At 41.2% G+C, this 12,617-nt stretch overlaps 1 protein-coding gene across 1 annotated transcript; it reads right to left on the bottom strand.

The window, feature by feature from the left end:
- Positions 1 to 2,130: 2,130 nt before the first annotated feature.
- setmar (SET domain and mariner transposase fusion gene) lies at positions 2,131 to 8,702 on the bottom strand. Its single transcript, XM_075460284.1, has 2 exons — positions 8,573 to 8,702; positions 2,131 to 5,451 (listed from the first exon to the last, which is right to left on the bottom strand). Exons 1-2 carry the CDS (start codon positions 8,666 to 8,668, stop codon positions 4,654 to 4,656), a joined length of 894 nt encoding a protein of 297 aa, XP_075316399.1. The 5' UTR covers positions 8,669 to 8,702; the 3' UTR covers positions 2,131 to 4,653.
- Between the last annotated feature and the right edge of the window lie 3,915 nt (positions 8,703 to 12,617).

Here is a 12,617-nt window from a genome sequence, read left to right as displayed (position 1 = left end):
ACTTACCACCAATCTGGCTTAATCATCTGCAATTTGGACCAGCCAACATCACAACAACGCTGGAGGAAATGTTTCAAAGAGGACTTTGAATCGCCTTTGCCAGCTGAGGCCCATAAGATAAGCTGTCATGTTTTTGCTTTTTTTCCCCCCTCGCTCTTGATTTGGCTGCAGGATTCCAGGAAAGGACATCTGCTCCCTCATCAGAGAGGTGCTCCAGTTCTGAACAAATCGACTGCCAGCTGTAATTTCTCTGCTGGTCACACGCCACGTAATAGTCTTTTATCAATGTGATGCACGTCTGTCCTAATCAAGGTGCATCTCATCATTTTTGTTTTCAAACCGCATTTGATAAAACTATCCAAGTAAAAGCTTTATTAGGATAAATCAAAGAGAGGCTTCCAAGAGGGGCCATAATATTCGAGCAGACACTGTTTACATGAATCTAAATCTGTTCCCACTGGGAGACTTATAGCTGCAGCTATAGCAAAGGCTTCCTCTTTTTCTCTGGGTCCAACCCAATGTAGAGCTATCTACATTACAACCCTCTGCATCTCCGCCGGACTTGCAGTGGCATTGCAAGTGTCTGGTCAGATCGCTTGTTTTGCTTAGGAACCCTCTTGATTGAATTGGTCAAATTCCTCGAATGATGAAGCAAGCGCTTCAGTCCCTCATTTAATGTCTCTTTGAGCGCAGGAAACACTGGGCCACCCTTTAAAAGAGGGAAGGCCACATAAAAGCAAAGTCATGCTAACTGGAATCTGTGACGAATATGAGAACAGGAAGGTGTGAGCAGCATGGGTAAACAACCTTAGACATCTTTCACTTTGGTGAAGTTTTATTTCCTCTTTTTGAATGAATCAACCTTGATAATTAAGTCATATTTCGTACATTATTGTACTTAGATTACATCTAGTAGAGATTCTGTGGAACAACACAACAGAGTACATGACGAGCAGATTGCGTGGTGCAGACTCACATCACAGCTTATGGTCAGTGTGACCAGATTCTCCTTGGAGGCCAGCTGCCTTTTCCTTTATGAAGTTTTCTGATCATCTTTTCTTGACGTTTTCCAACAAGGCCAAGGGAAAGTGCATAGGAAAACACTACAGATGGTAATGTTTTTGACTATTCAACCTAAGGTGCTGTTTACACATACCCGGGTATTTTGATAAACGCATATTTTCTAACCTTCGTTTGCAAAAATAACTAGGTGCACACAACCCCGTTTTTTAAAAAAAACACGTCTACATTGATCAGCATAAATACGCTATCAACAGCTGTTAAATTACGCCAAGCCTGACGGTGGCAGTGTTAGAACAATGAGAATTCCACACAAGCCAATCAGAAGCCTAATAAAGAACCGCTGACAGGAAGAACTTCGAAAAAATGTATTTCGTTGTTCCTATGTTTCCCAAACGTATTACGTGAGGTACTGGAACAGTTCTTCACACAGCAGTGATTTCCAGGCATGTTCTTTCAATTCCAGACTGTTTAAACTTACTGATTTAAAAACACACGTGTACACTGTAAACGAACGGAGAGAATGGCGTTTTCACGCTAGCATCCTGCCAACATGGCGGATAGGGGCGGGGCTCTGTACTATGACGACAACTCCTCATTCTCAATTGCCCAAAACTCCGTTTTTGTCTCTTTCAACCAGTTTATACACAAACGCTAAGCGGAGTTTTTAAAAAATCTCCACTTTTGCCGGAGTTTTTTTTAGCTTCGTTTTCGGAGGAAAAAACTCCGTTTGTGTATAAACGAAAGGCACAAACGAAGGGAAAGGTCTTCGTTTATCAAAATACCCGGGTATGTGTAAACAGCACCCAAGTGTTTGGGTGGTGCATGAGTTTAATTAGCTCAACTGTTTCAGTTGTTTGTTTAGGAGTGGATTGTTTTTTTATCTCATTGTGCTGTTCCAATAACTAGGGGTATCGCAATATACTGGTAATAATTTCAAAGGAATCAAATGTCAATATCGTGTTCAGAAAGCATACAATATTGAGATTTGACCTCAGCAGGTTAAATCAAAAGATTATTCAATGCAGACCAATTCCCTGTACACATTTTTGAAGTTCCTTAACATCTCATTTGAGTGTTGATACAAAAAGAAGACAAAAAAGCTCCATATTCACATGGAATGTATTATTTTAATTCAATGAATTGATTCAAAATTTCTAGATGTGGCAATTGTTATTGTGAATGTATTTGGGCACAATATCTGCATAATGAAAATTAGAATTAATGATAGCCCTGATATCTGAACACAGTAACTCATTTTTTCCCTTTAAAGTAATAGTTCAACACTCAGTAGATCTGGTGTTCTACAGAGATCTGGATGAGAAGAAGAAGGGTGGATTTTTTTTGGTAACTGTGGTATGAAAACATCACATTACAACATTTTGAATTAAGCCACCTTGCAAAGTCACAAAATATAACACAGCACATGCAACAACGAATATGTTTTCCAATCAGAGTATCATTTTGGAAAAGCCAGACACAAAGACTGTTGTGCCATCAAATTGTTGTTGATTGTTGTGCATCTTAAAATGGCAGAATAGGCTCCCGCGCTGTAAGCATCCTTGATGTGCGTCTCTTTGTGTGTGTGTGCGTCTCTTTGTGTGTGTGTGTGTGTGTGTTTTGGGTGGGTGTGGAGGGAGTTTGGTGGGAAGTTCACCTCATGTGATTAACTGCTGGTTGCTAGGCGACCATACAGGAACGGAGCCCTTCAGTCGCAGCCCTGCTCTTCGGCAGCCAGGATCTGAGATCAGCCTTCACGCACCTCCGAACCAACCGCTGCTGTCTAAATCGCCTCCTGTACACACGGCCGGTTGCCATGGCGATTCCAGGGACATCTGACTCAAAAATGACATGAGTCATGAATTTGAATGAAAGACTTCTTCTTATACTGTTGAATCAAATTTAATCGCAACGAACATCAAAGAAGAACTGTCCAAAAAGGGACTCTGGACTGTAAAATGTGCTGGGAAAAGCAACATACCACCACACGCTGATGTAACTCACATCATACATTTCTATCCTTTGTCGTATATTCTGCATCATCTCCATCCCACTTTTCTGCAAGGCCACGGATACAGCTCACGTCCAGCTTCATTTCCCCACTTGCATGTACAGTATTTCTGTTCTGCACATTTGGACACCCGTTATGTTATTTAAGTGAGAATATTGAGGATGTATCCTTAATTTTGAATATGTTACTTAACTTTAGTCAGTTTTAACATGCTCTGAAGGTGTTTTTATTGTTGTTTTGTCCTCCTTCCAGGCTTCATGCTTAGCTTTTCTATCCATCTACTGGGGCTAATGTCACTCAAAATACCCATAAGAACAGATATTGATATTCTCAAAGTCAATTCAATTTCTGAATACCTCTAAACTATTCCTTTAAGTTTCATTTGCAGCCTCTGAATGTGCATCAGACTGACTGCAGGGAAAGACTCATTCTGGACAGAAAGAACACCAGGTAAAGCTTACTATTTTTTTTTAATTTATTTTAGTATTATTATTGTTTTAAATTATATAGCTTTTTTATGTCTTTTAATTTATTCTTGTATTTTATTTGTTTTTATTTTTCTGTACAGCACTTTGGTCAACTGAGGTTGTTGTAAAGTGCTTTATAAATAAAATTGGATTGGATTGGATACAGGGGACAGAAAATAGGTCGATGCAACAATCGCCTCTCCACTGACTGACACGAAGACCAATCGACTTGACAGCGGTCTCCGATCAACAGAAGGTTTCCATCCCCACCAACATTTACTCCCTCTCTGCTCCGGTGCTGCTGCAGCACTGGTCTCATTTCTGGATGAAACATGGTCTCCATCCTAATTAACCCAGATGTGTCTATTAATAAGAAGAAAGCAGGTCTAGACTGGAAATGGGGCAGATTGAAAAGAGAAGGTCCTGATTTCAGAATGGTCACGCTAAAGTGGGACACCTTCGCTCCTCCTCTGACGGGGGAATACAGTTGGTTTCTATAAAAACTATGCCCCGCGGCCCTTTTTAATTGGTCGCACCTCTCTTGAGGTCAGAGCAACACGAGAAGCCGAGAATATCCACAAGATGGGGGGGTTATCACATGACAACAACAAATAAATGTTAAACTGACGCAGACATACAGTTATTATTGATTATGTGAAGCTCTCTTTTTGATGTTGTGCAAATGTTCTCTTGTGCTGTGCTATTAAAAGAAAGTGGTGTGAGAAATATGACTTATGTGCCTGGACGAGATAAGATAAGACCGTGAAACTGTTGGGACACAACCTAAACAGAATAAGGCTGCCCCGCATAAATAGACAGGAATCGCAACCAGTTTGCTCCCTCAGACGAAAAAAAACTTTCATTGCCTCTTGTTACACTGAGTGGGAGACGGGAAGATCAGAAGATGCTCAGAGGACCACACAGGGAAACAATGATGAATGTAGTTAGGCTATGACTCATCCAGCTGATTGTGTTCACAGAGCCATCAACGTGTTGTACACTCTTGTCCTAATGAGCGGCTGAAGTGACCAAAAATTTCAGGGAAAGTGAAATTAAACACTCATATTCAAATAGGAATCAGTTCGAGAGAAAATTTGCAAGCAAAGAGCTTTTACCCAAATCTAGAAACTGATCTAAAATCAGCTTTAGATCATTTCAGCTTAGAACAGACAAATCCAGTGGAAGGAAATGTGTACAGTCATTGGCGCCACAGTGGCAGGCTTTCCTCTGGAGTGAATCTGTCCTACTGGCCTGTGCAGCAGCGCCGCTCTGCGTGGGCAACAGCTCGGCAGGTCGTTGGTTACCGTGTCCTCCCGAGTAGTCGAACGTCAGCTCCTCGTGAGCATCTATATCCCGCTCAGCAAACAGTGCCAGTCGAGGAATTACAGAGTGCACGCGCACCGGCAACATGATCAGGTTGGGTTGGCACGAGTGGTTGAGAAAGCGGCCTACGTTTCCCACCTGGGCTGGGTCCACAAACGTCTCGGTTACGGAGCCAGTGCCCGCGTGCTCCCTTACGGCAATAATGTAATTATTTTCCTCCGAACTCTGAGCGAGCTGTCTGCGTCTGGCCTCCTCAAAACTGATCACCTCCCCCGCGTACTCGCACACAAACGTCCCACGTGGGATCCGCTGTAGTGTCCGAGCTCCCCAGCCCCTGTTCATGGTGCGGTAGACCTCCAACCTGAGCTGCAGCCCTCTCTGCACCACCCTGTTAGAACAGGCGTCACTGCAGGTGCAAAGGGCGTTACACTCAAAAACGGGTGAGCAGTAACCAGAGTCGGCCCTGCTGAGGTTCAGCAGTGTGCCGGCGCCGTCGTACGCCTGCCCGTACGTCTGCAGGCAGAGGCAGCTCTCAGTGCAGCAGGAGCGCAACAGGCAGGAGCATCCAGGAAGGGAGACTTCACTGGGGTCTGTGGTGCATCCAGGTCCCTGAATGTTGTCTGAGCAGTACTGAGAAATGGTAAAAAAAAAATAAATAAAAAAAATGCACAAACCTAATTTTCAGAAAATGTTTGAAGCTTTACTTGACGAAGAAATTATTTTCAATGACTTTACAGACCAACTTGATGACATTTAGATAAATATTTACAAATGCCAGTTGTCTTTATAGTAAGACACGTGGAAAAAAAATATATTGAGACAGAGACAAAGAAAGCACAAACATGTAGAGAATAGACAAGTAATTGTGTCCTGGAAGATTCTACAATCAGCAGATTAATTGGTGACGGGTGGGGGTGTCAGGATTAGATACGAAAGGAGCATCCATTAAAAGATGCGTCTTTCCATAAAACCATGGGTTGTTGCTCAATGTTGCTCAAAAACTCCAATAGTTAGCAACCCCAGTTGCTAAATGATTAAAAAGTGACGTGAAAAAGAGGGCTGATAATCCAGTTGCAAACATGCCTCTTAACACTACTTTTTTTTTCTCAGTGTGTTGCTGGCATCAAAGTTTTAATCTATTTATATGTGTCATTAGTGAAAAGCTGCTTCAAGCTTCAAAGTTAAGAGGTTTTGTTGCCCCCCCTTAAACAATAAAGTGCATTTGGTCAGACAACTGAATACAGTTGCAGAACTTATCTAAAGCTTTGGGCCATTTAGCGGATATAATCAAGGAAATTACCTAAAAATCAATCACGAACCAAAACAATCAGAGGCTGCAGCTCTAATTCAGATGTATTCAAATTTATGGAAAGTTTGTTTCAGAACACAGGTCCAAGTGTTTTGCACCTGCAAACCCTTTATCGATTACATAAATGCATCAAAAACTGCTTGCGAACAGCCACAGTCTTGCCCACAATCGTTGGTTTTCTAGATTAAATGTCTCTGGGATTTTTAAAAGAAAGAGTTTGCATTATACAAGAGCAAAGAAAGTGCTCTGTAGGATGATGAGAAAGGAGTATAAAGTAGGCCAACCCTTTGGGTTCTCCAGAGGATGTTATTTTTTGATTCGCTGCACTGCAGCTTGACAGTTTTGATGGAATGATTTGCTGACACCCACTGGTAAAATAAGGTATTTTATTCGATCCAGTTTAGGCCTCTATGAGCTGTTGGCACTGCCAAAAACCCTCTGGGAAACTTTCTTCATTTGGACACTTTTAAACTAATACAACATAATAACACCGCCAAAGATGATCATGACTCATTATATCACGAGCAAGTTGAAATGAATGGGGAAAAGCCTTTTTTTATCTTTTTGAACCCAAAAATAAAAGCTGCTGCAACGCTGCAGCAAAAGGGGATCTTGATACGTTATTTATTGTGTTCTGCAAAAACGATCATGTCAAAGCAACAGCCACATGGATATCAGGACACAGAGCCGGCCCAAGGCATATGCCAACAACGCGGTCGCTTAGGGCCCCCACGCCACCAGGGGGCCGCAGAGAGCACCGAGACGTTGTGATAAAAAAGTAAATACGTGAAATTAAAATAACATTGAATAATTTAAACGAAATTGTATTACGCCAGAAAAAAAATTAATAATTTTGACAAAATACTAATACTAGGTTAATGTATGCCTCCTGTTGGCTGCTGCCACCGTTGGGCAAAATTATTTAAGTATTGTATTTATTATTTAAGTATTTAATTTTGATTACAACTTTGTTTTTCTGTAAGATAATGTGAATGTCACACCATTGCACATCTGAAAGAAATTAAACTATTTAAAGGCCTACAGAAAGGTGATTTTTTGCACAAAACTGAAATAGCAGATCGATTCCTTATATACCATGGAATTTTTTTATGATTTTAAAATAATTTTAGGCCCCTGGATAGTCCTGATTAGGCCCAATAAACTATCACCACATTTGACTCGAATTTGGCAAACTGGAACGACAGGTGCGTGACGTCGCGAGTGCCAGCTGCTGGAACAACCCCCAGTAGTTCTAGTCGCGAAGCCAGCAGTTTGCCAGACCTGGACAGCTTCTTCACGGCAAATTTCGATATGTGCCGCGGGACGTCGCTTGGAAATATAAAACGTTGGGTTCAGTGCAGTTTTTATTGCGAGTAGATGTACGAAGTGCTGTGGGTGCGTGTGTTGCCCTCAGCAGCAGCAGCTCACACCACCGGGGACAGAGGAAGCAGAGAGACCCGCGGTCTTGTGTCTGTGTCTCCCTGTTCGCCTGCCTCCTCTCTGGTGAAATCAGCCAGAGCCATCCCGCCGTGTTCAGCTCCCTGCGGTGCGGACGCTCAGGGGGAATCCACCTGGCGGAGAGCGGACACACTCTCCGCCAGGTGGAGAGTGGAAATCTCGGCAGAGCGATCATCAAGAGCCCCGACGTGTGTCCACGTTGCCTTCACCACTCAACAAGCATACTAATAGCGGCAGCCAGGAAAACCCATGGCACCTGTGACGTCACACGGAAGCCCCGCCCCCAGTCTGGAATTCCAGGAAGAATTTCCAAGCGTTTATGAAATGTTTTGGTGTAGAGTCCAATGATCATTATTGTTCCTCTGTGTATGTATTATCATTATGTATTGGGTGTAGTGTCAGCTTTCTGTAGGCCTTTAACGTGTTTACTATAAATGCAGTCTCCAGCCTGCTGATGTTACTTTCAAATAGTTAAATTAATGAGCCATACTTATACATCACTCTTTATGTGGAAGTTAATTAAAGCATATTTATGAGTTTTCTATCCCTTTAAGGTTAAAAACAATTATGACACCTGTATAATGTAAGATGATTACAAATAATGCTAATGATAGTGGGTCCGTTACACACATAACAGTGTAGCCTATGGAACAATGAGGCATCTGGAGCTGAGGTGATGGTAGGGGGGTCCCAAATGAAATTAATCTTAAGGCCCCATAAAGGCTTGGGCCGGCCCTGTCAGGACTCAACTACTGCAGCCAGCTTCAAAGTTTCCAACTGTTTGACAGGGAACTACCACTACAGTACAGAACGGACATTTTAGTTAGAAATATGTGCGGCAGGCTCCCTCTTAATATGAGGAACCTTTTCAAACTTGATAGAAGCTACGCCCAAGTTGTGCACTCAGCTAAACGTTCACGTTGCAAAATATCTGTGCAGTTAGCATACATGTTCAAGTGCAGAAACAGGGTGGAATATGGTTACCTGGAAAGTAGGACATGATGTGAGCTCCTCACATAAAACAGGAACATCCTCCAAACCGTTACTCAAATCCAAGCCGCGCTTGTCAAACACATTCATATTGTTGCCAACGACGTGGTGGTTGACCTGTCGTGTGTCAACAAAATCAAATCAAGAAGCTGCAGCTTCCGCTAGTTTGAGTAGCTACTACCTCCACCTGGCGGTGTGTTGGAGTCATTACACCGAGGTGCTTTCCCCTGTGTTTGTTCGTTCAGACACGCAATGATGAAACAGAAGCAGTGAACTCGCGTTGTTTTTCTTGTGTCAACACTGGAATGTCCCCTCATTTGTTTGAAGAGTATTGTGTTGAATTAAACTGTATAATACTTATGTCACACCTTATTGTCAATATGAGACAAACATGTATTTTTTCTAATCAGTTTATGTGTATTTCTTAAAGGGCTGTTTGATTATGACCCATCTCCCCGAGCTAATGGTGACAGGACAGCTTAGTCACACCAGGAGTATATGGTCTGTCGTCTGAAAAAATATCTCATTAAAAATTATGGTCATCACCATACCGTTCATACATATTATATTTTATTTATATAGCAATTTTCACAGATTAAAAAAAATCACAAAGTGCTTCAAAGATAACAGAATAAAACACGGTGATTCACAGATAAAACCCAATACAATAAAAATAAAACACAATGAAACACTGTGAAACACCAATTTAATTAATTAAAAGCTTTTCTGTGTAAAAATGTCTTCAGCTGCTTTTTAAAAGAGTCAATGGAGTCAGTACAGCGTAAGGAAAGCAGGAGAGAGTTCCACAGTCTTGGTGCCACTGCCTGAAATGCCCGAGCCACACGAGACCAACAACATCTGACCTGTCGACCTCAGAGCACGAGAAGAAGAATGGGGTTTCAGCAGTTCAGCGATATATTGGGGAGATTGACCATGCAAGGCCCTAAAAGTGAGGACTACAATCTTAAAATTAATTCTAAAATTTATTGGCAATCAATGAAGAGAAGCCGTGACTAGAGTAATATGGGATCTTCTATTGGTGCCAGTTAAAAGTCTTGCTGCAGAATTTTGCACGGTCTGAAAACGGCCCAATGCTGATTTATTTAAACATGTTCAAAGACTGTTACAGTAATCTAAATGAGAAATGATAAAAGTGTGGATAATCATCTCAAGTTCAGCTTTTTACACGAGCAGTGTTCCTTAGGTGATAAAAACAGTGAAACTCAAATGACATTGAACTATCAAATAGGACACCCAAATTTCTAGCATCTGATATATCAGAAGAGCCTATAAAGCTGACATGTTTTCTGATGGCTGGGATCACCTTGTCTGGAGCTATTATCAAAATTTCAGTTTTCTCATTGTTTAATTGAAGACGGTTGTTGTTGAACCATTGCCTGATATCTGATATCAATTCTGTAAACAAGACAATTTATGAAATTCAGAAGCTTTCAAGGAGCAATATATCTGGATGTCATCGGCATAGAGATGATAAGAAATATTATTGTAATGTCTAATAACTTGGTCAAGAGGAAACATGTACAGCAAAAAGAGAATTGGACCAAGAACAGATCCCTGAGGTACCCACAGAGCAGGTCAGCTGAATCAGACATTACCCTATTTACATAAACAGTAAAATATCTCTCAGACAAGTAGGGTGTGAACCATTTTAAAACAACATCGGTAATATAAATATATATATATATTTATATCTTTAAAAAAAAAATCTAGAATATAAACAGCCAATTAGAAGAAGCTGACCCTTATTGTTGATGTATAAAGATAGTTGCTATGGAGATCCTTCTGTTTATATTCAAGTAAATGCTTTCAGAATCCCCTTTCATCCTGAGACTTTGGAAGAGACACATCTTTCTCGATTTCTGGAAGAAATTCATCAAGTTACCAGTGAAACAAGAACCAAGGAACCTCAAGCCAGCTTGACTCTTTCTTCATGGCAAACGTATGAATATAAGAAAGTAGAATTTCCTCAAACTAACCATTTTTTTCATCAGGGCATTTTACTCAAGGTAGCTAACAAGCTGTTCTAAGTCTGAGCAATTTTATGAAATGCTGTCAAATTCTGTAAAGAAAAACCTTTATTAGTACTACATATCTCTGTTTTGGAAGAATTAATTCTTTCCAACTTTAAAGTAGCTCCTCAACTAATTAACAGGCTCAGAATTTGAGAAAATAACTTGGTGGTCTTTTGAAACTCTTCGGTTTGTGTTATTTCCCTGACTTTGAAAACATTGTAATGCTTATAGTCCAATTTGTAGTCCTGTATCTTTATGAATATGTTTAGAGGTTATGGGTTTAATACTTTTGAGCCCAGTCCCAGTTTGTCCCCTTGGTCCTACCACTTGCTTTCATAGATCTATTGCACTTTGGTTCATTTTTCTTTGTTTACATTCAATTTGAAATGGAATCAATGCACATCTAAGTGCACATGTGACTGGCAAGCTATATGAAATCATAATTTTATGTGGAATATTGTTTGTTGCGGGAATACATTTGCAGAAAAAAGTTAGAAAAATGGCAAGCACTTTCAGATTATATTTAAATTGGGATCAGATTAAGTATTTATGACAAGAAAACTTCACCTCATCAAATACTGCAGAGCTTGTTTGACAAAGAAATACATGAGTGAATTCAGCAGGATAAAGAGATTAACAAATTAATCAAAAGTTGAGTGAGAAGATACAGCTGTTGTGCTGAATCTTGAATTGCATGTTAATTATTACAGATGTGTGACGTGCCACTTCACCTCCAAGACCACATCTACTGGAGGAGAGTGTCCGGCACGAGCCCGACGAAGGTAAGACTCTTGACTTTTGCTGTTTGTGCACACAGGAAATGTGCATCCTGTCAGATTTACAATGAAACAGTACATAATGTCTGTACCATAAAGAATAACACCTTGATTTGTATGTGGTGATGTAACACTGGAATGTTTTAAATCATAATAATGGTGGAATCTGCCAGCACACTGGAGCAGATCCTTTACCTTTTGCCTGTGTTCATCTGTTGTGCAGAGACGGAGGGAGGAGGAGAGCAGCTCCAGAGCCACCGAGGAGCCTCCGCAGAAAAGACTCCGTCAGAGTGCTGCTATCCCCGGGCCCTCCACTTCTGCGCCACCGGCCAGGCTGGTAGAGGTGAGTGCTTTCACCATTGTCCTGCTCTTCAGTTGGGCAGTCATTGCTCGTGTGTATCCCACATTACTACATCAGTTTAAAGGGTGTAGCTGAATCATTCTGAAGCTTCTCTCCCTCTCTGTTTCTCAAAGCTTCAGCCTAGCGCCCCCCAGGGGCCTCTGCTGGACTATCCGCCATCCTGGTTCAGGCCACCCAGGCCACCCAGGCCTGAACCTCCTGGTCTGCCACCATCTGCTTTTGATGCTGTGTCAGAGATGGTGATGGGGTGGCTGACTGACTCTCCATACAGTCGGGAGATGTGAGCGCCACCTGTGGACCAGGCAACAGCAGTAACACACACACACACACACACACACACACACACACACACACACACTAACTCCAAACAAATATTCAAAGGAATCCTTAAGTCAAAGGTGTTTAGCTATCAATTCCTCTACTTTCGAGACTCCGATCGCGAACTCAAATACTTTTTTTTTAACTCAGGCCGTTTCCCTGTAGTCCAACACACAGACCATCTCAGCACATCCAAATCAGTCTTACACTGTGCGTTTTTGTTAGAAGTGACCTTAAGTCTGTAAGTATGTAACATAAACCTTACGAAATGTTCAATAGCCTTCAAGCACTCTCTGACACTAATGTAAAAAGCAATGGTAAGTACTTACACTCTTTCCTTCAGATTCTATTTTCTGGTTTAGCTTCTGGGGAAAAATAGTATAAAAAGGTTCTTTTTTTATTGTGTTAATCATTTGCATACAGACAAAAAACTTTATCCTTTACTTTAAAAAAAAAAGTCTTATTGAAGAAAGGAGCTTTAGGAGGGTCTGCTGAGAGTTTTCTATTCCAACTATAGTAACTGTAAATAGGTGAATTTTATTTTTTCAACT

Source organism: Odontesthes bonariensis, chromosome 3, assembly GCF_027942865.1.
Source record: "Odontesthes bonariensis isolate fOdoBon6 chromosome 3, fOdoBon6.hap1, whole genome shotgun sequence".
Lineage (NCBI taxonomy): Eukaryota > Metazoa > Chordata > Actinopteri > Atheriniformes > Atherinopsidae > Odontesthes > Odontesthes bonariensis.
This window is presented reverse-complemented; position numbering and strand designations above follow the sequence as displayed.